Source organism: Symphalangus syndactylus, chromosome 3 (genome assembly GCF_028878055.3).
Source record: "Symphalangus syndactylus isolate Jambi chromosome 3, NHGRI_mSymSyn1-v2.1_pri, whole genome shotgun sequence".
Lineage (NCBI taxonomy): Eukaryota > Metazoa > Chordata > Mammalia > Primates > Hylobatidae > Symphalangus > Symphalangus syndactylus.
Window position 1 is genome coordinate 16912038 of NC_072425.2, and position 24246 is coordinate 16936283.

A 24246-nucleotide genomic window follows, 5' to 3' on the forward strand; every position below is an offset into this window, starting at 1 on the left:
AGCGTGGTCATGTGTCTGATGTGTCTAGGGGTGGAGACGAGGGCTTCTTTCCCTGTCACAATCCCAGAAGCTTTTTTTTTTTTTTTTTTTGAGACGGAGTTTTGCTCTTATTGCCCAGGCTGGAGTGCAGTGGCACGATCTCGGCTCACTGCAACCTCCACCTCCTGGGTTCAAGCAATTCTCATGCCTCGGCTTCCCAAGTAGCTGGTATTACAGGCGCATGCCACCACGCCCAGCTAATTTTTTGTATTTTTAGTAGAGACGGGGTTTCATCATGTTTGCCAGGCTGGTCTCGAACTCCTGACCTCAGGCAATCCACCCGCCTCAGCCTCCCAAAGTGCTGGAATTACAGCCGTGATCCACCGAGCCCGGTTGTCTCAGAAGCTGTGGACTGGAATCCCTGAGGCCCCTACCTGGGCCCACATTGGCTGGGCTTCAGTTTCTTCCCCAACAACCTCCTGCTGGTGGCCCCAGCCCGGCCCCTTCCCCAGCAGGTCAGGGCTCCTCCAGGGGGCTGGTCCCTTCACTGCTCTGGCCCAGGAAACTGACCCCAAGTCAGAGGCTTCTTTGGGAACCCTGTTCTGTACCCAGTGAGAGAAGAGCCAGGGCTAGGAGGAAGCGACTCTGAGTGGGAGGGAAATTCCTCCACCCATATTGCTTCCCTGGTCCTGGGTCAAATGGCAAGTTAAATTAGCCATTAAATCTGGGGTTGGGCCTGGCACAGTGGGGGCTAAGGCGGGAGTGTTGCTTGAGACCAGGAATTTGAGACCAGCCTGGGCAACATGACAAAACCAGTCTCTCCAAAAAAAAAAAAAGTGGGCCAGGCGCGGTGGCTCACGCCTGTAATCCCAGCACTTTGGGAGGCCGAGGTGGGCAGATCACTTGAGGTCAGAAGTTCAACACCAGCGTGGCCAACATGGTGAAATCCCGTCTCTACTAAAAATACAAAAAATTAGCAGGATGTGGCGGTGGGTGCCTGTAGTCCCAGCTACTCGGTAGGCTGAGGCAGGAGAATCACTTGAACCCAGGAGGTGGAGGTTGCTGTGAGCTGAGATTGTGCCACTGCACTCCAGCCTGGGCGACAGAGTGAGACTCCATCTCAAAAAAAAAGAAAGAAAGTGGGTTTGGTTTCCCTGCAAAACAGGAAGGCAGAGGGCAGCCCTGGGTTGCTGCTGTGAGGGAGTCTAGCCTGGCTCCGGCCTTAATTTCCTCACCTGTAAAGTGAGAAAAAAAGACCCACCAGCGGAACCTTGCCATCCTCAGAGGAGGGCTGGTGCTAGTCGGTTTTACAGATGAGCTGAGGCCACTCAGCTGAAGCCGGACAACTGTGGAGCGGCTAGGCCAGGGTGCAATACCAGGTCTGAGAGCTGAGCCCAAGGACCTCAGCCCTGCACCCCTGGGCTGGAGAGAACCCACAAGCATCACCCCTCCCAGGCATCACTACTTCATCTGGGGACTGGAAGACTCAGAGGACTGGGCCAGGGCCTCGGGCTGTCAGCTGGGATGCAGCCCTGGGGTTCTAGCTGCCAGCTCCAGGGATCAGAGCCCTATGCTAATGCTCTGCTGTTGCCAACTTTAAATTCTTAGGTTTTTTTTGTTTGTTTTTTTTTGCAAGAGGACTTGCATTTTCATTTTGCACTGGATCCCAGGAATTATGTAGCCAGTAGTCCCGGGGGCTCTGGGTGACCCGGCGCACTCTCCCTCCCGCCCTTGGCTTTCACAAAGTGGGCTGAGAACTGGCACTTGGTTCACAGCACCGCTTTTGTGCCCGGTCTCCTCCTGCCCAGTGCCGGGTGTACCCAGAAGTTTCTGCAGGAATGGGAGGGGGGAGGAGAGCCCTGAGCTGGCGAAGCAAGGAGCAGGCTGACAGCGGAGCCACAGCACAGAGCGAGGAGCTCTCAACAGGTGTCAGGCAGAGGTAAGGGTGGGATGGAGTCTGGTAGGCGGAGGTGGAGGGGGTTTCCGGGCTCAGAGGGAGGGCCCTGGAGGCAACGCCTGACTTCTTTCTGGCCCCACTTTCTGCTGTTGTGGTCCTGGCAGGTTAGTGCCCCTCTCTGGGCCTGTTTTGTCATTTGTAAAAGGTTAAAATGGTCCCCACCACACAGATTCAGACAGTGGACTGTCCCCGTGACTTAGGACATAACAGGCACTTGACAGGTGGAGCCAGCATTTTTCATGGGGTTCATCTGCCCTCGGCTGGCCCTGCCCTTCCTTGGTGGTGACAGATGGCAGGAAGCCCCTGCCCCATCAGTTGTCTCCCTACTACCTGCCTCATCCTGGGTGTCCAAGGCCCAGGGTCCGCTGGTTCTGATGGGATTTGAACTCCACTCCCTCCTGGGAGGCTGCCTCCTCTTCCTTCTCTATCCCCTGGGAAAAGGCTGACCCAGCCCTTGGGCCCAGGACACAGAGGCTCCTCTAACCTGGCCCTGCCCTCGGGTGGGGTATTTACTGCTGGGTTGGCCCAAATCGTGTGTCTTTCTGGGGGTGGTAACCTGGCAGGAGTGATGCGTCAGTCACTTCCTCCAGGCAGATGGAGATGATCCTTGACAGGTCTGGTGGCTGGCTCGCGGTCTGCTGAAGGCTGCCTTGACCAGGAAACCGAAGACTCTCCACTTTTTCCACAGCAGTTCCTGCAGCTTCCTTGAGGTGAGCCCAGGGCAGGAGCCTCCCCGCAGCCCCAGGGATCGCCTGACTCTGCAGCCACTCTTTGGGCCTCTGTTTTCCTGTTCATACCCTGGTTCCTTTGCCCCTCAGCAGACTGGCTGAAGACCTACCCTACTTCCTCCAAGCCCAGAGGGGAAGCCAGGTAAAGCCTCACAGCGCGGAGGTGTCCTAAGGGGCCTTTTCCTTAGAAGGGCCATGGAGCCAGGCCCAGAGCTCACGCTCACAGTTCACACACCTTCACCTTGTAAGGAACAAAATGAAACAAAAAACCTCACACACCATGGTGAGAACCAGAACACCTGGCTTTGGGGGACTGGTGGGCCCCAGCGTCTAGACTCATTTAGGCCCGTCTGCCCTCTCCAGCCTCTGTGGGGGAAGAGGCAGTACTTCCTCGTTCCAGACCCTCTGGCTGGGAGCCCAGGTCTTGGGCTATGGAGCAGCCCCTGTGTGCAGGCCCCCACCTGCCCGCCACTCTCACAGGCCTCTCCTCTCCAGAAGCCCCTCCCCTAGACAAAAGCCCAGAGGCAGACAGGCCGGAGTCCCCAGGCCTGGCTCGCAGCCTGGCTCTGCCCAGGACCTGCTGCAGAGTCGGGCAAGTTCTATTCTCTCTCTGGCCGTTGATCTTGATTTCTTTGAATTGGGAGCTGGGGCAGGTGAGGGGATCTCTTAGAGCTCTTTCCAGAATACCATGGAAGGGAAAAATCCTAACAGCTCAAAGAAGTTTGCTAAGGGTCAGGAAGCAGGGGATACACGGGCCTCTCCTACCCGTGTAGGAGGCAGGAAGGGTCAAAGCAGAGGCCAGCTCTCCCAGACTGTGGGGGAAGGGCTGGGGGGGAGGCCCACGAGGACTGGCCACAGCCACCATGCAGGAACGTCCTGGTGTGGCCTGGCCTGGCTCTCACAGGCCCAAGGCTTCCGTGTAGAATACGTCTGTGGTTATTAAACAGACAGGCCTAGTGGAAACAACCCTGCCACCTGCGTGTTCTCTGAGCCTCAGTTTCTTCGTCTGGAAAGTGGGTTAACCGCAGTGCCCAACTCATAGGCCACCATAAGGATTCAATGAGGTGTGTTTGCAAAGGGCTGGCACAGAGTAAGCTGCTCTGTTTCTCATCCTTGTTATTACTGTTATTGAGATGGTTGCTGTCGTTCTTGGGGCCCAAGAAGGGAAACCAGCCCTGAAGCAAATCCTGCTGGAGTGAGCCTGGGCCCAGAGACATGGCAGGCCGGACGGGCAGATCCAGGTCCAGATGCCGTCCAGGAGCAGGGCCAAAGCACCCTCTCACTTCTGGGTGTTTGATTCGGGTCACTGGCCTGGGTTAGTGAGAAGGGCTGGGGACAGGATGTTTCCTTCCCTGGTGCAGCCCCCAACCCCCTGGGTGGCCTTGGGCTAGAGGCTCTGAGTCCTCAGAAGTCAAGTTCATCAGGCTTCCTGCCTGACCGCCCTGCCCCCACTCCGTGGTTTTCCATTCTGTCGCTTGTAGGGCGGGGTCGGCGACCTAGGAGGGCCATGGGTGGAGCTTGGTCTGAGGCTCAGGAAGCGGATGGAGGTGGGCACCAGGGACAGGAAGCCTCCAATCCACCCTTGCGGGCCACCCCCTCCCTGCCTGGTGGGCAGTGCCTTTATGGCCTAAAGGCTGGACCCTGGGGGACTGCTGACTTTGTTTTAATTGGAAACAAAGTGATATTAACTTCCCATATAAGTACAGTGCAAACAACCTAGAAGTTTATAAAGGGCAAAGTGAAGGTAGCACCCAACAGTCCTGCCCCACCTTCACTTTAATAGGGAATCAACTGCCAGTAGTCCTTATGGGTCTCTCCAGACACTTTATGTGTGCACTTACAAATATTATGCATAGTTATATATTTTTAAAAGGCAAGCAAAGGCCGGGTACGGTGGCTCATGCCTGTAATCCCAGCACTTTGGGAGGACGAGGCGGGCGGATCACGAGTTCAGGAGATGGAGACCATCCTGGCTAACACAGTGAAACCCCATCTCTACTAAAAATACAAAAAATTAGCCAGGTGTGGTGGTGGGCACCTGTTGTCCCAGCTACTTGGGAGGCTGGGGCAGAAGAATGGCATGAACCCGGGAGGCAGAGCTTGCAGTGAGCCGAGATCGTGCCACTGCACTCCAGCCTAGGCAACAGAATGAGACCCCATCTCCAAAAAAAAAAAAAAAAAAAAGCAAGCAAAAAAATTATGCTATATATTGCAGTTTGTTTTTAGAAATTAAAAAATACATTTTTAAATATATAAAAATATTGTGTGGGCTGGGTGCGGTGACTCATGCCTGTAATCCTGGCACTTTGGGAGGCCAAGGTGGGTGGATCATTTGAGGTCAGGAGTTTGAGACCAGCCTGACCAACATGGTGAAACCTCGTCTCTACTAAAAATACAAAATTAGCCGGGCGTGGTGGCACACATCTGTAGTCCCAGCTACTCAGGAGGCTGCAGCAGGAGAATCACTTGAACCCAGGAGGCAGAGGTTGCAGTGAGACGAGATCGCGCCATTGCACTCCAGCCTGGGCAACAGAGTGAAACTCCGTCTCAAAATAATAATAATAATAATAATAATAATAATGTGGCCATTATCTTAAAATTTTTGGAAAAATACAGTTAAACCAAAAAAAAAGCAGCCCCAGATCCCATCATTCCAGAAATAACCACTATTAACATTAAACACTGGCCGGGCACAGTGGCTCACACCTGTAATCCCAGCACTTTGGAAGACTGAGGCAGGCGGATCACCTAGGTCAAGAGTTCAAGACCAGCTTGGCCAACGTGGCAAAACCCCATCTCTACTAAAAATACAAAAAAATTAGCTGGGCGTGGTGGCCTGCGCCTGTAGTCCCAGCTACTCGGCAGGCTGAGGCAGGAGAATCGCTTGAACCCAGGAGGCAGAGCTTGCAGTGAGCCGAGATTGAACCATTGCACTGCAGCCTGGGTGACACAGCGAGACTTTATCTCAATAAAAAACAAAAAACAAAAAACACTAATCACTGTGATAGGCAAAAGTCATTTCCTTTTTTTTTTTTTGCATCTTTTAAAATATTGTGATACGGTGTCATATTTGAAAGTGATAAAGCATAAAAATATCATGAACCTCTTGAAGTCAGTCCCCACTTAAAGACCAGTTACTGTAACTTGTATACCTCTTTGATTCCTCCCCCATTGTTCTTGACTTTTGCTCTTATTATTTATTTATTTATTTATTTATTTATTTATTTATTTATTTTCGAGATGGAGCCTCGCTCTGTCGCCAGGCTGGAGTGCAGTGGCGCGATCTCGGTCACTGCAACCTCCACCTCCTAGGTTCCAGTGATTCTCCTGCCTCAACCTTCGGGGTAGCTAGGACTACAGGCATGCACCACACACCTGGCTAATTTTGTATTTTTTTAGTAGAGACGGGGCTTCACCATGTTGGTCTGGCTGGTCTCAAACTCCTGACCTCAGGTGATCCGCCTGCCTTGGCCTCCCAAAGTGCTGGGATTACAGGCATGAGCCACCGCACCCAGCCTATTTTTATTTTAATTTAATTTATTTTATTTTTTTGAGACGGAGTCTCTCTCTGTTGCCCAGGCTGGAGTGCAGTGGCACGATCTCGGCTCACTGCAACCTCTGCCTCCCACCTCCCGGGTTCAAGCGATTCTCCTGCCTCAGCCTTCCAAGTAGCTGGGATTAAGTAGCATGCTCCAAGTAGGCATGTGCCACCACGCCCGGCTAATTTATTTGTATTTTTAGTAGAGACAGGGTTTCACCATGTTAGCCAGGCTGATCTGAACTCCTGACCTCAAGTGATCCACCTGCCTCAGCCTCCCGAAGTGCTGGGATTACAGGCGTGAGCCACCGTGCCCGGCCCCTATTGTGTAGTTTTTACTTATCTTCCCAGACCTCTTTTTCACTCCTTGTGTCTCTAAGATTCATCCATGTAATTGTAGATCATTCATTTTACCCTGTTACATATTATTCCACAGTGTGAACCTTCCATTGTATAAAACAATTCCATCCTCTTGTTGATGGATATTTGGGGTTTTTCCCCATAGCGATGCTGCTATGAACCTCCTTGGGCACATCTGCAGGAATTTCTCCAGGGCATGTTTACTCAGCTGTGGAATGCAAATGTTTACAACTTTGTTTCCGAGACAGTTCTTTTTTTTTTTTGACAGGGAGTTTAGCCCTTGTTGGCCAGGCTGGAGGCTGGAGTGCAGTGGCATGATCTCAGCTCACTGCAATCTCTGCCTCCTGGGTTCAAGCGATTCTCCTGCCTCAGCCTCCCAAGTCGGTGGGATTACACGTGCCCGCCACAACGCCTCGCTAATTTGTGTATTTTTAGTAGAGACTGGAGGCGGGGTGGGGTGGGGGGTTTGGGGGAGGTGGTTTCACCATGTGGGCCAGGCTGGTCTCTAACTCGTGACCTCAGGTGATCCACCCACCTCAGCCTCCCAAAGTGCTGGGATTACAGCCACTGGGCCTGGCTGGCAGTTCTTTAACTTGCTTTCTTCACGTAAATATCCTATAAATATCCTGGCCATCCTTTCCTGCCAAGGCATACTGACCTGCATCCTTTTTTTTTTTTTTTTGGAGACGTTGTTTCGCTCTTGTTGCCCAGGCTGGGGTGCAATGATGTGATCTCGGCTCACCGCAACCTCTGCCTCCCAGGTTCAAGCGATTCTCCTGCCTCAGCCTCCCGAGTAGCTGGGATTACAGGCATGTGCCACCACGCCAGGCTAATTTTGTATCTTTAGTAGAGACAGGGTTTCTCCATGTTGGCCAGGCTGGTCTCAAACTCCTGACCTCAGGTGATGCACCTGCCTCGACCTCCCAAAGTGTTGAGATTACAGGCGTGAGCCACCACGCCTGGCCCGCATCCTTCATTTTAACAGCCTCCTCGTGCACTTCAGCAGGCTGTGCCTTAACTTAAGCAGTCCCCTAGCAATGGCTACTTAAGTTATTTTTCCCTATCACGTAGAGTGATGTCATGGATGTCCTGGTAATTACAAGAAGGAACATCTTAAGTTTTCCCAGCTCTGTGAAGTTGTCCTTCTCCCTATTTTCCAGAAGCAGGGAGAAGGGAAGTTATGCGCTAGGGCTGCGCAGCTGGCGAATGGCAGAGCGGAACTTGAATCTGAGGGTGAACCCTGAGTTTGCCCAGGTGACTACAGGGTGCAAGGCAAGGAGCTGGAGGTCCTCTGTGGGGAACCCAGGGAGAAACTCCACTGAGTCCAAGCACAGCGTGCTCCGGAACTCAGTTTCCCCATCCAGGGTCATGGTGGCAATAAAGAGAGCTAGAAGTGGGCCTGATCCACACTGCAGGGAGCCGAAAGGCTGTTGTGTTTTGGCGGTCACCCCGGGCTGCCCAGTGGGGTGACCGAGGCGCTCACGCGGCGGCGGCACCCGGGTCCGCCTCCCCTTTCCCTTCCCCGCCCGCGCCGCGCGTGGGCGGAGCCACCCGAGGCTCCGCCCACTTCCCAGGCCCGGGCCGGGTCGTGCCGGCGGCGCTAGGACCCGGCGGGCCGCGGGTGCGGCGAGGCCTGGGCGGCCTGAGGAGCGCGGACCCCGGCGCTCGGCTCCCGGCGCCATGTGAGGGGGCTCGGGGGCCGCGGGGGGCCGGGCGCTCCCCGCAGGAGGTGAGCAGGCGCCGTGCGGGAGCGGCCCGCGGGGGCGGGGGCGGGGGCGGGGGCGCCGGGAGAGGAGATTGCTAATCGCCGGGGATGGAGATGGATGCGGGTCCCCCGGTGGCACCCCTAGACCCCTTCCCCCTTGGTAGCCGCGCCCCGAGGTTCCGGTCCTCGCGCCCAGGGGCTGTCGCGGGGTCCGCTGGGCCTCTTGCCGCCGACTACCCCATCAGCGGTCCTGCCTCTCTTTTCTTCCCAGCTGGGGTTAGGGCTCCGGACCCCCGGAGTGCAAGAGTTGGGGAGGGGGTTGACGCGAGGCGCGCGCTGGGTGAGCCCCCCACCAGGTGGACGCACGGGCTCAGCGTCCCGCATCGTCTCGGATTTAGGAGCCCCCCTCCCCCTTCTCCCTGGAGCCCTCCTCCCACGCGGGCTCGTGGGGGCGTCCCGATCTGCGGGAGGACTCCCGGGGCTGAAAGAAGGAAAGCCCCCAAACAGAGGGCAGGGTGTGGCCCCCACCCTCGGCTCCTGCTCAGCTCGCCTGCACGTCCAGCCTTGGGCTGAGTCCATGCTCCTGGCCCAGCACTCGGGGCTGCCGCCTCCCCAGCCTGAACAAGCCGCTCCCCAACAGGCCGGCACCCCCAGACCCCCGCCCCGGTGCTGGTGCCGAGCCACGTCCTGGGCACACACTCCATGGCCTCTGACCCGTTCCAGCCGAGAGGGATCCTCCAGGGAGACGAAGTCAGGCTCAGCCCTGGGCTGCTCCCTGTAAACGAGCCTGTAAACAAGGCTCTCAAGCCGGCTCTGGGCGGCCCCGCAAGGCGCTTTGCCTCTCTGAACCTCAGTCTCCTTATCTGTGAAATGGGCAACAAGAGCTCCTACCATGCATTGCCAGGATTCAGTGCGTGGGTGATGCTTAGAACGTATTCCCACACATTCCTTGAGATTCCGGGAAAGTCGCCGCACTGGGGTCAGGGGAGGAGTGTTTCACTGACACACTGGAGAGGCGGGCCTTGAACAGTGATTAATCACAAGACTGACAGCTGTTGGCATTGTGGGAGCACTTTCTTTTCCTTCTTTATTTTATTTTATTTATTTATTTTTGTTTTTGTTTTTGAGACGGAGTCTCGCTCTGTCGCCAGGCTGGAGTGCAGTGGCACCATCTCGGTTCACTGCAACCTCCGCCTCCCGGGTTCAAGCGATTCTCCTGTCTCAGCCTCCGGAGTATCTGGGACTACAGGCGCCCGCCACCACGCCCAGCTAATTTTTGTATTTTTGGGAGAGACGGGGTTTCACTATGTTAGCCAGGATGGTCTCGATCTCTTCACCTCGTGATCTGCCCACCTCGGCCTCCCAAAGTGCTGGGATTACAGGCGTGAGCCACCGCGCCCGGCCAATGTGGGAGCACTTTCAAGCCCCGCGTGTCCCTTGCCACATCTGCTTGAATCCTTCCAACAACCCCTTGAGTTACCGACTCTTATTGTTCCCATTTCACAGATGAGGAAACTGAGGCTCAGAGAGGTCACATGGCTTGCTCGAGGCCCCCCAGCCAGTAAGTGGTGAAACCGGGATTCGCACTGGCAGCTGACATGCTGTACTGACTATGGCCTTCTCAGAGCAGGATTGTGACGGAGCGGACCAGGGGGACGGTGGTCCTGGCTGAGGGCACAGCTCGGGCAAAGGTGGGAAAGTGGGGGGCGGGCAGGGGACATCCGCAGGAAAGGGTGGCCACGCGTAGTAAGATAGAGGCGGCTGGACCCCTGGGTGCCTTGAATGCTAAGGTCTCAGGGCTGATGGGGCCACCCCAGGATTCTGGACTCCTGTCTTTTGCTCTAACGGTCTGTGAGGGCAAGAACAAGCCGCTCCTTGCTTCTGATGAGGCCCCGTTTTCTGCTCTGTACCGCAGGGCCTGGACTAGATGGGAGTCCGGCCTTCCCAGACTGGCTGTGAGGGGCCGCCGCTGGAGAAACCCGAAGCTGAGCTCGGGATGAGTGGGGCTCCCACGGGGACGGGGCGGGTGGGGAGGGGGCGGGGCCATGATCTAACCAATCAGGAGCGAGGTGTGTGTGCCAAGCCTCCTCTGGCCCAAGGTTCTCTGGCTCTTCCTGGTGGCCGTGTAGGAGTAAACAGCGGCTAGGTCAAAGGGCTCAGATAATGACAGGAACTGAGAGGCCCCTGGAGGAGGGGATGGAGCTGAGGAGAGCCCCCTAAGCCCCAGTTTCTTCCCTCTGCACTCCTGCCCGCCCTGCCCCCTGGCCTGTCTGCTGGAGGTAGGCTGGACACAGTACATTTTCCCTTTCACAGGTGGGGAACTCTGGAAAGGAGCTGGGTTTTGGTGGTGGGAGAGGAAGCGATTGGGGTGTGCGGAGCAGAGCTGGGCCGGCCTCCTCACTGCCGGGTCTTCCAGAGGCCCCCACCAGCCACCTCCTGAGACTGTGATTACAGCCATTTGACAGATGAGGAGTCAGTCCTGGCAGAGACTGCCGAGCCTGGACTAGAACTGAGCCTCTCAGACTTGAATCTGTGCCCTTAGCCCCCGAGAGATCCCACTTGTTAATGCATTAGTTCATTCAGCGATATTCCTGAATCTCCGTGGCTGTGGAGGCACAGGGGAAACTGAGTGAGGACCTGGGTGGGCTGTAGCCCACAGGCAGCTCTTAGCCTGGGGGGACGGGAGGACCTAGGGGAGTTCCTGGTCCATGCCAGGCTTGGAGGATGAGTGGGAGTCAGGAGGCCATAGAAGGGAGGGCGTTCCAGGCCAACCTGAGAGGGAGCCAGAGCAGAGGAGTTTGGGGGCCTACAAGCGGTGTTGTTTTATTCTAACACCACAGGGACCCAAGGCAGGGTTTAGAGCAGGGTGTGAATGGGGTTCCTACTGCGTGGAGGTCAGGTCCTCCAGCAGGGGAGCCAGCTTTGGCCCTGCCAGCTGCCTTGGTGTGGGAAGGCCCCTGCTTAGGGAGGAGAATGGGCAGGGCTCTGCTGCCATCAGGCTGTGTGACCTCAGGCAGATTCCTGGCCTTTCTGGCCCTCAGTGTCTCCGCCTGCAAAAGGGTTATAGTCCTGAGCCTTAAAGTTCTGGGTGCATAGAAGAACTAGTGCGGGGCAGAGAAGGTGTAGCCTTTGGCTTGCTGGACCCAGAGGAGGACACCGAAGCCATAATAACCCTTTCTGGTGGCTTGCAGGTGTGAACCCATATCCCTGCCCCCAGGGCCACCTGCAGGACGCCGACACCTACCCCTCAGCAGACGCCGGAGAGAAATGAGTAGCAACAAAGTAAGTCTCCCTTCATTTCTTAACCCCATTGAGCCTCTCACTTCCCTCCATGGAATGGGTTCCTTTGGACCTGTCTCAGACCCCAGCCACCACGAGTCTCTTCTTCCCCTCAAGAAGCCGCCCATGCCTGGGAGGCCCAGGTTTAAGCCCTGCTTTGGCCACTGATCTTCTGAGTGGCTTAGGGCAAGCTCCTGCCTGTTCCTGGGCCCAGGATCAGCTCTGCCTTTCCAGGCCTGACAGTCTGTCTGTGATGGTCAAGGACTAGCCGAGGTGACTGTGGAGTGCTGTGCAGGAGAGAGGGGTGGGCAGGTGGAGATGAGCAGGAAATGGGGCGAGGGTGCACTGATCAGAGTCAAAGGTGATACAGCCCGAGCATGACCCTGAGAATGTCAGGATTCCCCATGGTTCTTTCATTCATTCATGCTTTCCTAAGCACTTACTACATGACTGGCCCTGCATGCCCCTTCCCTAGGATCCACTGCAGCCTTGGTGGAGCCTGAGGTTTGGAAATGGGATGGGGTGGTTGTATTAATTTGAGTTTAATCAGGAGAAAGAAACTACACAGTGATTAAACAGGAAAAGTTTAATGCAAAAAATTATTGACTATAATAGGACACTAGAGTAACAAGAGATTGGAAATTCTGAGGAATACAGGAATAGCAGATATTAATATAAGGAGCACCCCTGCCCCCATAAAGGCTGAGATCCAGGCCTTGCTGAAGAAGGCCCAGCTATGGCCCACTGGATGGCTCCAGTACAGAACTGGCCTGGGGAGGGGAAGCCGCCAGCCTCCGGGTGCTGCAGGTGGTTGAGTGCACTGTAGGAGCTGGACTTTGGAGAAGCTGTGATCACAGCAGGAGCCAGAGGCAATACGCCTGACTTGCTGGCCCTGCTGGCCTCTGGGCAGTGGGTAAGATGCCCTTACTGGAGAGGCCGTGTGCACTGAAGGAGCCTCCCTAGCAAGCCTACCAGAACCAAGAAGCAAATGCTTTTCCTCCTGCAGTGTCTGTCCAGCGCCCTCTACTCACAAAGTTTAATACGCAGCTGACAAGGGAAAATATTTAAAGGGCCCAGATCCATTTCCACAGAGCAGACAAAAAGGATAAATTTGGAGCTAGAGGCAATACACTGGAGAGTTACTGTTGGGGGAAGACCTAGACCCCCTCACTCAAGATGTCCCACCTGTCTCTAGACATCCTCTTAGCAACAGCTGTAGGGAATCCTGACATATTCCAACCAGTCCAGCAAACCCTCCTGGAGAACCTTCCATGTTCCAGGCCCTGCCCTGGGATCTAGGATACAGTGGGGAGCAAGGCTGACCTAGTCCCAGAGCTCACGGTCTAATTGGAGGGATGGGAGTTTGAATGCAGTATGATCAGTGTTGTGATGGGGGGACTGAGGCGGCTGAAGGAGGCCTTCCTGGAGGAAGTAGTGCCTGAACTGGTCTGCAACAAAAAGCAGGAGTTAACCAGGCACGGTAGGTGGCAAGGAGGTGGGGCGCTGAGCCTTCCCGGCAGCTGGGCCCTCACTGACCTCTCCTCTCTCCAGGAGCAGCGGTCAGCAGTGTTCGTGATCCTCTTTGCCCTCATCACCATCCTCATCCTCTACAGCTCCAACAGTGCCAATGAGGTCTTCCATTACGGCTCCCTGCGGGGCCGTAGCCACCGACCTGTCAACCTCAAGAAGTGGAGCATCACCGACGGCTATGTCCCCATTCTCGGCAACAAGGTAGCGCAGCTGCTTTGGGGAGCTCCCTGGGAGCTCCTCCCCACTGCCCAGCATCACCACTCCCTCTACCTCTTCTTTCCTAAAGGAAAGGTGGACCCTGGGAGTCAAGGCCCTGCCTCTGGTGATTTTAGCTCCCTGCTTGCTGTGTGACCTTGGATAAGTGCACTGCCCCTGTCTGGGCCTCAGTTCTCTCCAAGTCCCCACCCTTATTGCTAATATCCTACCATCTCCTGAATCAGAATCCTTTTGAAAATGTGTTTCTGTTTTCACTGCTCTCTGTCTCTGCTGGGGAGCCCACACAGGCTTGGGAGCAGAACACTGGGACATTTGACAACACAAAAGCAGTAATAATACTGGCTGCCCTTTATCAAGTGCCTGTGTGTGCCAGGCACTTTGATCACCAGTAATCCTCAGACAAGCCCTGTGAGGGCAGCATTATTATCTTCCTTGGTGAGACAGAGTAACCAAGGCTCAGAGAGGTGAAGTCACGTGTCTGAGGCCACACAGTGAGGGAAGGAAGAAGATGGTATTTTCCTACCGCCTGCTAAGATGCAGCTGCACAGAGAGGCCAAAGTCATTCCTGGGGACTTCTGTTGGCCTTGGGTAGCCATGAAATTCAGGTCGTATTTCTGGGGTTCACCCTGTAGTACCTCTTTCTCCTTCCTCACTGACCCTCCTATATTTTCTTCAGGGCCTTTGCATGCAGAGTGTAGAGCCCGGGCTCTGGACACACCCGCACTAGGAAAGGGCACATTAGCAGGTGTCTGGAGACAGGTTAACACCTAAGTGAGTCTTTCTGTACCCTAAGAACCCTTGAAAGTGGAATAAAAATGGGACAGCTTGAGTGTGGGTGATGTGGAAAGGAGAGACAGAGCCTGGCTTCCAGTGCTTCCAGCATCACAGGGGAAGCCAGAAAAACTAGCACTCAGAAAAGTGGGAGCGCCAGTCGAGGTACGTGGGATGTGTTGCTGGATCTTGGAGTAAGGGCCCAGGGAAGGCTGCCTTGGGGGAGGTGGCATTTGAGCTTAGCCTTAAAGGGTGAATGGGAATTCCATGGGCAAAAAATAGACCCCAGAGAGCATGTGGTTCCAACCCATTCATTTCAGCCATGGAGAAACAAGCCCAGAGTGGCTTTCATACCTTCCTTAATAACAAGGTGGTTCTTGTTTCTGGGTGCTGTGGAAATGTCATGGGTGCTTTTTGGAAGATGTCCTCTTTGGAGAGCTGGGGATCTGTGGTCATATAGGCTTTGTGACCTTCTGTTCTCCCACTTGTTGACTCTGCCCCAACTGAACGGCCTTCTTTTGGTTTTCAATGTACCACCTTTATTTCCACATTGGAGCCTTTGTGCTGGCTGTTTCTCCTGCCTTGAATATGTTTCCCTAGGTGGTCCTTCTTCATCCTTCACATCTCAGCTCAGAGAGGCATCTCTGTTACAGCCCGACAGCTTCTTCTTGCCTGCTGCCCAGAAAAAGCCAATATACTGAGACTGCGGGTGTTACAGCAAAGAAAGAGTTTAACAATCGCGGGGCCAGCCAAATGAGGAGACGAGGGATATTTCTCAAATCTGCCTCCCCCGGAATTTGGAAGCCAGGGTTTTTAAAGGACAGTTTGGCAGGCAGGAGGACTAGAGAATGGTTGGGGATGAAATCATAGGGTCTTCACCTGCCAAGTCAGTTCCTGGGTGGGGGTCATGGGTCACTGGTCTGGTTGGCATCCATTGATCTACCAGATTGCAAGGTCTGAAAAATATCTCAAACACTCAGGTTTTACAATAACGATGTTATCTATGTTAAATACAATGATGCTGTTACCTATATTTTAAAAAGCAAACTAAGAAACAATGACTGGTTATAATTCAACTATAGCTACATCTTAGCAGAAAATCAAGCTAAGAGATAATGACTGGTTATAGTTTATGCCTACAGCTTGACAGAAAGGTGTGCGGGGGGTGAGATAATCAATTATTAGTGACCACCTTCTATCGAACTGACTATATGCAGGCAATCATTCATCCAGGAAGAGGAGGACAAAGGAAAAGGAAAATAAGTAAAAGAAATGATTTTACTACACCTGTATCTTAGCAGAGTCCAGGCCTCTGTCTCAGTTGTTACCTTGTGGCCTTTTATTAACTTTACAAAGGCATTTTTAGTCCCCAAACAAGGTGGAGTTCAGTTTTGGGAAGGGGCTGTTATCATCTTTGCTTCAGAGTTAAACTATAAAGTAAATTCCTCTCATAGTTAGCTTAGCCTGTGGACAGGAATGAGCAAGGGTGGTTAGATTGTGAGGTCAGAAACAGGATAGAGTCAGTTATGTTAGATTCCTCTCACAAATTAGATTCTTTTCTTTTTTTTTTTTTTTTTTGAGACGGAGTTTCGCTCTTGCTGCCCAGGCTGGAGTGCAATGGCGTGATCTCGGCTTACCACAACCTCTGCCTCCCGGGTTCAAGCGATTCTCCTGCTTCAGCCTCCCGAGTAACTGGGATTACAGGCATGCGCCACCACACCTTGCTAATTTTGTATTTTTCATAGAGACGGGGTTTCTCCATGTTGGTCAGGCTGGTCTCGAACTCCGGAGCTCAGGTGATCCGCCCACCTCAGCCTCCCAAAGTGCTGGGATTACAGACATGAGCCACTGCACCTGGACTTCCAGGCCACTGCTCCTAAAGTGCCCCGGCTGCAGTTGCTCTTTGGTCACTTGCCCCTGTTTCCCCTCCCTTCCCCTCCCCTCCCTCTCCCCTCCTCTCTGTCCCCTCCCCCTCTCTTCTCCCCCTCCCCCCCTTTCCTTTCCTTTTTCCCCTTTCTTTTCCTTTTTCTTTTCTTCTTTCCTTTCTTTGTTTCTTTTCTTTCTTTCTTCTTACCTTCCTTTCTTTCGACAGAGTCTTGCTCTGTCACCTAGGCTTGAATGCAGTGGCACGATCTAGGTTCACTGCAACCTCTGCCTCCAGGTTCAAGCAATTCTTGTGCCTCAGTCTTCCGAGTAGCTGTGATTACAGGCACGAGCCACCACGCCCGGCTAATTTTTGTATTTTTTGGTAGAGATGGGATTTCACCATATTGGCCAGGCTGGTCTCGAACTTCTGACCTCAGGTGATCCGCCTGCCTCGGCCTTCCAACGTGCTGGGATTACAGGCATAAGCTACCATGCCTAGCCATTTGCCACTATTTTCTTTTTTTTTCCTGGCATGTATTATGTGCATTCTTATCTGTCTTCCCACCTGTTTCTTGAAGGCAGAAGCCCGGTCTGTTTTGCTCCTTGCTCTGCCCCAGGACTTGGCCATTAACCAGCTTGCTATCAATGTGTGTTGAATGTTGAATGAATGGGCTCAGTTTCCCTGTCTTTAAAATGGGCATAACAATTTCTGGGTCCTGGAGACCTGGATGTATGGAGCACAGGGACCAGCACAGAGTGGCCATGATAATGTTGACTTTCCTTATCCCCCAGACGCTGCCCTCTCGGTGCCACCAGTGTGTGATTGTCAGCAGCTCCAGCCACCTGCTGGGCACCAAGCTGGGCCCTGAGATCGAGCGGGCTGAGTGTACAATCCGCATGAATGATGCACCCACCACTGGCTACTCAGCTGATGTGGGCAACAAGACCACCTACCGCGTCGTGGCCCATTCCAGTGTGTTCCGCGTGCTGAGGAGGCCCCAGGAGTTCGTCAACCGGACACCTGAAACTGTGTTCATCTTCTGGGGGCCCCCGAGCAAGATGCAGAAGCCCCAGGGCAGCCTCATGCGTGTGATCCAGCGGGCGGGCCTGGCGTTCCCCAACATGGAAGCATATGCCGTCTCTCCCGGCCGCATGCGGCAATTTGACGACCTCTTCCGGGGTGAGACGGGCAAGGACAGGTACCAGCCTCCCGCCTGCCCCCCTCTGGCCAGCCCTGTGCTCCTTCTCAGCATGCCCCGTCCAGAGGGCCTGTTGCTCTCAGCATGCACTGCTCTGAGGGGTAGTCAAGTCCTGCCGTCCTCTGGTTGGGCCTCCTAGGAGAGTTGTCTTCATGTCCAGCTGTTCACATGGGTCCCTTCCAGCATGCTCTGCATGGCCTGGTTTGTCCAAGAGGGCTTTCTCCTGGCATACCTTGCTCTGAGGGCACAAAGGCTCCCACCCAGCATGCTCTGCTCTGAGGTTGCACAGTCACTCCTAGCATCTTTCTGAGAGAAGCTCCCCATAGTGTACCCAATGTAAAGTCTTGACTGTTCCCAGCATGTCATGCCTTAAGCACACAGTTGCTCCTGGCATGCTCTGCTCCAGGGATGCATCACTCCCAGCATGCCCTGCTGTGACTAATCTCCCTAGGAAAGCTAGGCCAGTGCTGCCCAATAGAAATCTATGTGAGCCACATATGTAATTTATTTTCATAGTAATCACATTTTAAAATTAGTGAATAGCTGTGTGCGGTGGCTTGTACCTGTAGCCCTAGCTACTCAGGAGGCTGAGGCAGGAGGATCACTTGAGCCCGGGAGGTCGAGGCTGCAGTGAGCCATGATGGTGCCACTGCACTCCAGCCTGGGTGACAGAATGAGACTACATCTTACATCTCTTTAAGAAAAAAAGTAGTAAAAGCAATTTTAATATATTTTTAACCCAATATGTTCAACATATAGCTCCTGTACATATTTTGTTAGATTTATACCTACATATTTAAAAAATTTTGGAGCTATTATAAATGGTATTAATATTTTTTTGTTCCCAATTGTTAATTGCTGATATATAGAAATGGCATATAGAAATTGATTTTTGTGGCTGGGCACGGTAGCTCATGCCTGTAATCCCAGTACTTTGGGAGGCCAAAGTGGACGGATCACGAGGTCAGGAGTTTGAGACCAGCCTGGCCAACATAGTGAAACCCCGTCTCTAGTAAAGATACAAAAAATTAGCTGGGCGTGGTGGTGTGTGCCTATAATCCCGGCTACTTGGGAGGATGAGGCAAGAGAATTGCTTGAACCCAGGAGGTGGAGGTTTCAGTGAGCTGACATCCTGCCATTGCACTCCAGCCTGGGCAACAAGGCGAGACTCCATCTCAAGAAAAAAAAAAAAAAAAGAAAAAAAAAAAGAAATTGATTTTTGTATGTTGATCCGGTATCCTGTAACCTTGCTAAACTCACATATTGGTTCTAGGAGATTTTTTTTTTTTTTTTTTTTTTTGAGGCGGAGTCTTGCTCTGTCGCCCAGGCTGGAGTGCAGTGGCATGATGTGGTTCACTGCACCTCCACCTCCTGGGTTCAAGTGATTCTTCTGCTGCCTCAGCCTCCCAAGTAGCTGGGACCACAGGCTTGCGCCACCACGCCCAGCTAATTTATGTATTTTTGGTAGAGACAGGGTTTCACCGTGTTGGCCAGGCTGGTCTCAAACTCCTGACCTCAGGCGATCCACCTGCCTTGGCCTCCCAAAGTGCTGGGATTACAGGCGTGAGCCACTGTGCCCAGCCTGTTCTAGGAGATTTTTGTAGACTCTTTGGGATTTTCCATGCAGATAATCATGTGGCATGCAAATAAGGACAATTTTATTCCTTCCTTTCTAATCTGTCTGCCTATTTCTTCTTTTTGTTTTATTGCACTGGCTAGGATTTTCAGTACAATGTTGAATTGTATTGGAAATGGTGAGAGTGGACTTCCTTGCCTTGGTCCTAGTCTTAGGGAGAAAGTATTCAGTTTCTTTTTTGGTTTTTTTTTTTTGAGATGGAGTCTTGCCCTGTCGCCCAGGCTGGAATGCAGTGGTGCAATCTCAGCCCACTGCAACCTCCGCCTCCCAAGTTCAAGCGATTCTCCTGCCTCAGCCTCCCCAGCAGCTGGAATCACAGGCACGTGCTACCACGCCCAGCTAATTTTTGTATTTTTAGTAGAGATGGGGTTTCATCATGTTGGCCAGGCTGGTCTCGAACTCCTGACCTCATGATCCACCTGCCTTGACCTCCCAAAGTGCTGGGATTACAGGCATGAGCCAGTATTCAGTCTTTCATCATTGAATGTGATGTTAGCTGTAGGTTTTTTGTAGCTATGCTTTATCAGGCTGAGGAAGTTCCCTTCTCTTACTAGTTTGCTGAGGATTTTTATTATTACAGAATATTGAATTTTATGAAATGTTTTTCTGCAGCAATTTATATGATCATGTGGTTTTTCTCAAGACTATTACTGTGGTGGATTATATTGACTTTTGTTTTTGTTTTTGTTTTATTTGAGACAGGATCTCCCTCTGAGGCCCAGGCTGAAATGCAGTGGCATGATCATGGCTCACTGCAGCCTCCACCTCTCAGGCTCAAGTGATCCTCCCACGTCAGCCTGCCTAGTAGCTGGGAGTACAGGCATGCAACACCATGCCTGGCTAATTTTTGTATTTTTAGTAGAGACGGGGTTTTGCTGTGTTGCTCAGGCTAAGAGTTTTGAATATTGAATCAGCTCTGCACTTCCGGAATAAACATCACTTCTTTGGGATGTATGTATTTATTTTTTGTTTTATTTATTTTTTTTGAGACAAAGTCTCGTTCTGTGGCCCAGGCTGGAGTGCAGTGGTGCGATCTCGGCTCACTGTAACCTCCGCCTCCTGGGTTCAAGCAATTCTCCTGCCTCAGCCTCCCAAGTAGCTGGGACTGCAGGTGCGTGCCACCATGCCTGGCTAATTTTTGTATTTTTTTAGTAGAGATAGGATTTCACTATGTTGGCCAGGCTTGTCTCAAACTCCTGACCTCAGGTGATCCACCTACCTCGGCATCCCAAAATGCTGGGATTACAGGCGGGAGCCACTACGCCTGGCCAAGGGATGTATTTATATATATATATAAATATTAGCAAATCATATCCATCAGAGATTTTTGTGTTCGTGTTCATGAGAGGTATTGGTCTGTAGGTTTTTTTGGTGCTGTCTTTGCTTGGTTTTGTATCAGGGTCATGCTGGCCTCAGAAAATGAATTGGGAAATGTTCCTTCTTCTATTTTCTGGAAGAGACTGTGTAGAATTGTGCTTATTTCTCTTTAAGTGTTTGGTAGAATTTGCCAGTGACAGTATCTTGGCCCAGAGAGTTCTTCTTCAGAAGATTTTAAACTGTAAACTCAATTTCTGTATTAGTTATAGGATATTCTGGTTATCTATTTCATCTTGAGTAAGTTATGGTCATTTATGGGTTTTAGGGAATTGGCTCATTCTATCTAAGTTGTCAAATGTCTGTATGTGGTTGTGGAATTTTCTTATTATCCTTTTAATGTCTATAGGGTCTATGGGGGTGATTTTCTCTCTTTTATTCCGATATTGGTGATTTCTGTCCTCTCTCTTTTTCTTTGTCAATTTTGCCAGAGGATTTTGTTTTTGTTTTTGAGATAAAGTCTCACTCTGTCACCCAGGCTGGAGTGCAGTGGCATGATCACAGATCACTGCAGCCTCAACCTTCTAGGCTCAAGCAATCCTCCCACCTCAGCCTCCCAGGTAGCTGAGACCACAGGCACGTGCCACCACACCTGGCTAATTTTATATACATATAAACTTTTTTTTTTTTTTTTAAACAGAGTCTCGCTCTGTCGCCCAGGCTAGAGTGCAATGGCGCGATCTCGGCTCACTGCAACCTCTGCCTCCCAGGTTCAAGCAATTTTCCTGCCTCAGCCTCCTGAGTAGCTGGGATTACAGGCGCACGCCACCATGCCTTGCTAATTTTGTATTTTTGGTAGAGACAGGGTTTCACCATGTTGGTCAGGCCGGTCTCGAACTCCTGACCTTGTGATCCACCCGCCTTGGCCTCCCAAAGTGCTGGGATTACAGGCGCCCAGCCTATTTTTTTTTTTTTTTTTTTTTTTTGAGAAGGAGTCTCACTCTGTTGCCCAGGCTAGAGTGTAGTGGTGCGATCTCGGCTCACTGCAACCTCCACCTCCTGGGTTCAAGCAATTCTCCTGCCTCAGTCTCCCATGTAGCTGGAACTACAGGCATGTGCCACCATGCCTGGCTAATTTTTGTATTTTTAGTAGAGACAGGGTTTCGCCATGTTGGCCAGGCTGGTCTCGAATTCCTGACCTCAGGTGATCCGCCCACCTCGGCCTCCCAAAGTGCTTGGATTACAGGCATGAGCCACTGCACCTGGCTAAGTTTTAATTTTTTGTAGAGATGAGGTTTCACTATGTTCCCCAGGCTGGTCTTGAAGTCCTGGGATTACAGGTATGAGCCTCCACACCTGGCCTCCCTTCCTTTTTCCATACTAAGAAAACGCAGTGTGTATTTACACGTACAGCCCATCTCAATCACACATGGTTGGTGGCCACTGTAGTGTGAGCACAGCTCTTGGTTCTGGGCTACTCCTTCAGGCCTTGCTCTGAACTGCAGTCACTCCAGCATGAACTTATCTGATTAGTCTCCCCTTAGGAGTTTGCTTCTAGCATGGGCACAACTGTTTTTAGCATGCTCTATGATCATAGTCACTCAGCCTGCCCAACTGTGACCCAGCTCCCCAGGAGACAGTTCATTTCTAGCATGCCCTGTTCCCGTTCTTCCCCTCAAAGGAGCTCCCTCCACACCCCTTACCTCTGCCTGGACAGCCCTCTGCCACATGCGATGCTCCCACAGCGAGGCTGGACTTGGGGTAACCAAAGTGGGAGTGGGGCCCCAATGAGTGGATGGGAGGAGTTCCAGGTAACTCCAGGTGGGTGACCCTGGGTCACCTGCTCCCATCTCTCCCTGCATGCGCCCTCATTATGACCCCTCTCCATCCCCAGGGAGAAGTCTCATTCGTGGTTGAGCACAGGCTGGTTTACCATGGTGATCGCGGTGGAGTTGTGTGACCACGTGCACGTCTATGGCATGGTCCCCCCCAACTACTGCAGGTGAGCCCTCCTTGCCAGCGCCCTCCCAGGACAACACCCAGGCACTGGCCGCAGGATGGAGCTCTGGGGGCTGGAAACCTTGGCTGAAGGTGCCTTTGAGGGCCTCTGCTTCATTGTTTTCAAACTGTTCTTCAGAGATCTAGGCTTCTTCTCCTTCCCCAGGGGCCTCCACTCCAAGCTCAGCCAGAGTTTATTTATTAATAATAACTATTAGTAGTAGCATTATATGAAAAGCCCACTAGGGGACAGCTATACTTTACTGAATACTGACCAGGTACCAAGCATGGCCACATGTAGTCTCTCACTTACTCCTCACAGCGACCTTACGGGATAAGAACTGTTACTCTTCCCATTTATTAAATGAGAAAAATTGAAGAGTATGTTTTATGAGTAGCCAGAGGTCCTCCAAACAGCAGGAAGAGGGGCCAGGCTCCAGTGCCCACAGCCCTCACCACTGCTCCACACTGCCGCCCTCTTGGGGAAAGGAAAAAGTGCCACTGGATTTAAAAAAAAAAAAAAAAAAGTTTGGTGGTTACAAACCTAGTCTACCCTGCACCCATTTTATGGATGGGGAAAGCGAGGCCCCAGGAGGCGTGGGGATTTCTCCTATTGAGGTCCTATGGTAAGCGAGGGGCTGAAAGGGCAAGGACCCTGCCAGCGCCCACCCTGCCCTGATGACACCCGTCTGCTCTGTCCCAGCCAGCGGCCCCGCCTTCAGCGCATGCCCTACCACTACTACGAGCCCAAGGGGCCGGACGAATGTGTCACCTACATCCAGAATGAGCACAGTCGCAAGGGCAACCACCATCGCTTCATCACCGAGAAAAGGGTCTTCTCGTCGTGGGCCCAGCTGTATGGCATCACCTTCTCCCACCCCTCCTGGACCTAGGCCACCCAGCCTGTGGGACCTCAGGGGGGTCAGAGGAGAAGCAGCCTCCGCCCAGCCGCTGGGCCAGGGACCATCTCGTGGCCAATCAAGGCTCGCTGGAGTGTCTCCCAGCCAATCAGGGCCTTGAGGAGGATGTATCCTCCAGCCCATCAGGGCCTGGGGAAGCTGTTGGCCAATCAGGGATTTGGGAGCCTATGTGGTTAATCAGGGGTGTCTTTCTTGTGCAGTCAGGGTCTGCGCACAGTCAATCAGGGTAGAGGGGTATTTCTGAGTCAATCTGAGGCTAAGGACATGTCCTTTCCCATGAGGCCTTGGTTCAGAGCCCCAGGAATGGACCCCCCAATCACTCCCCACTCTGCAGGGATAATGGGGTCCTGTCCCAAGGAGCTGGGAACTTGGTGTTGCCCCCTCAATTTCCAGCACCAGAAAGAGAGATTGTGTGGGGGTAGAAGCTGTCTGGAGGCCCGGCCAGAGAATTTGTGGGGTTGTGGAGGTTGTGGGGGCGGTGGGGAGGTCCCAGAGGTAGGAGGCTGGCATCCAGGTCTTGGCTCTGCGTGAGCGACCTTGGACAAACCCTTCTCCCTCTCTGGGCACCCTTCTGCCCACACCAGTTTCCAGTGCGGAGTCTGAGACCCTTTCCACCTCCCCTACAAGTGCCCTCGGGTCTGTCCTCCCTGTCTGGACCCTCCCAGCCACTATCCCTTGCTGGAAGGCTCAGCTCTTTGGGGGGTCTGGGGCGACCTCCCCACCTCCTGGAAAACTTTAGGGTATTTTTGCGCAAACTCCTCCAGGGTTGGGGAACTCTGAAGGAAACGGGACAAACCTTAAGCTGTTTTCTTAGCTCCTCAGCCAGCTGCCATTAGCTTGGCTCTTAAAGGGCCAGGCCTCCTTTTCTGCCCTCTAGCAGGGAGGTTTTCCAACTGTTGGAGGCGCCTTTGGGGCTGCCCCTTTGTCTAGAGTCACTGGGGGCTTCCGAGGGTCTCCGTCGATCCTCTGTCGTCCTGGGATGGCTGCCGGGAGCTGTATTGCCTGGGTTCTGTCCCCTGGCTCTGTATCAGGCACTTTATTAAAGCTGGGCCTCAGTGGGATGTGTTTGTCTCCTGCCCTTCTGGAGCCTGGAAGGGAAGGGCTTCAGGAGGAGGCTGTGAGGCCAGAGGGACCAGATGGAGGAGGCCAGCAGCTAGCCATTGCACACTGGGGTGATGGGTGGGGGCGGTGACTGCCCCAGACTTGGTTTTGTAATGATTTGTACAGGAATAAACACGCCTACGCTCCGG

The 24246-nt window shown here is 52.9% G+C and overlaps 1 protein-coding gene across 18 annotated transcripts; it reads left to right on the top strand.

Moving 5' to 3' along the window:
- The first annotated feature begins 178 nt into the window (after window positions 1–178).
- ST6GALNAC6 (ST6 N-acetylgalactosaminide alpha-2,6-sialyltransferase 6) lies at window positions 179–24246 on the top strand. Of its 18 annotated transcripts, none has more exons than XM_063635909.1 (8): window positions 2653–2806; window positions 9774–9828; window positions 10183–10267; window positions 11459–11549; window positions 13098–13277; window positions 16722–17128; window positions 21973–22080; window positions 22784–24246. In XM_063635909.1, the coding sequence occupies exons 4-8, from the start codon at window positions 11535–11537 to the stop codon at window positions 23094–23096; spliced, it is 1023 nt and encodes a 340-aa protein (XP_063491979.1). In that variant the 5' UTR covers window positions 2653–2806; window positions 9774–9828; window positions 10183–10267; window positions 11459–11534; the 3' UTR covers window positions 23097–24246. The 18 variants fall into 18 exon arrangements, with proteins under 18 accessions (XP_063491980.1, XP_055126941.1, XP_055126940.1 ...); XM_063635906.1 differs by lacking the exon at window positions 2653–2806 and adding an exon at window positions 8151–8291 and having other exon boundaries at window positions 9774–9958; XM_063635908.1 differs by lacking the exon at window positions 2653–2806 and adding an exon at window positions 8151–8291.

Bases quoted from the DNA above. Each gene is read 5' to 3' on its own strand.
- ST6GALNAC6 (XM_055270965.2), top strand. From the start codon at position 9,803: ATGGCTTGCTCGAGGCCCCCCAGCCA. The intron at 11,550-13,097 runs GTAAGTCTCCCT...TCCTCTCTCCAG, and splicing joins GAGAAATGAGTAGCAACAAA to GAGCAGCGGTCAGCAGTGTT. The intron at 17,129-21,972 runs GTACCAGCCTCC...CTCCATCCCCAG, and splicing joins GGTGAGACGGGCAAGGACAG to GGAGAAGTCTCATTCGTGGT.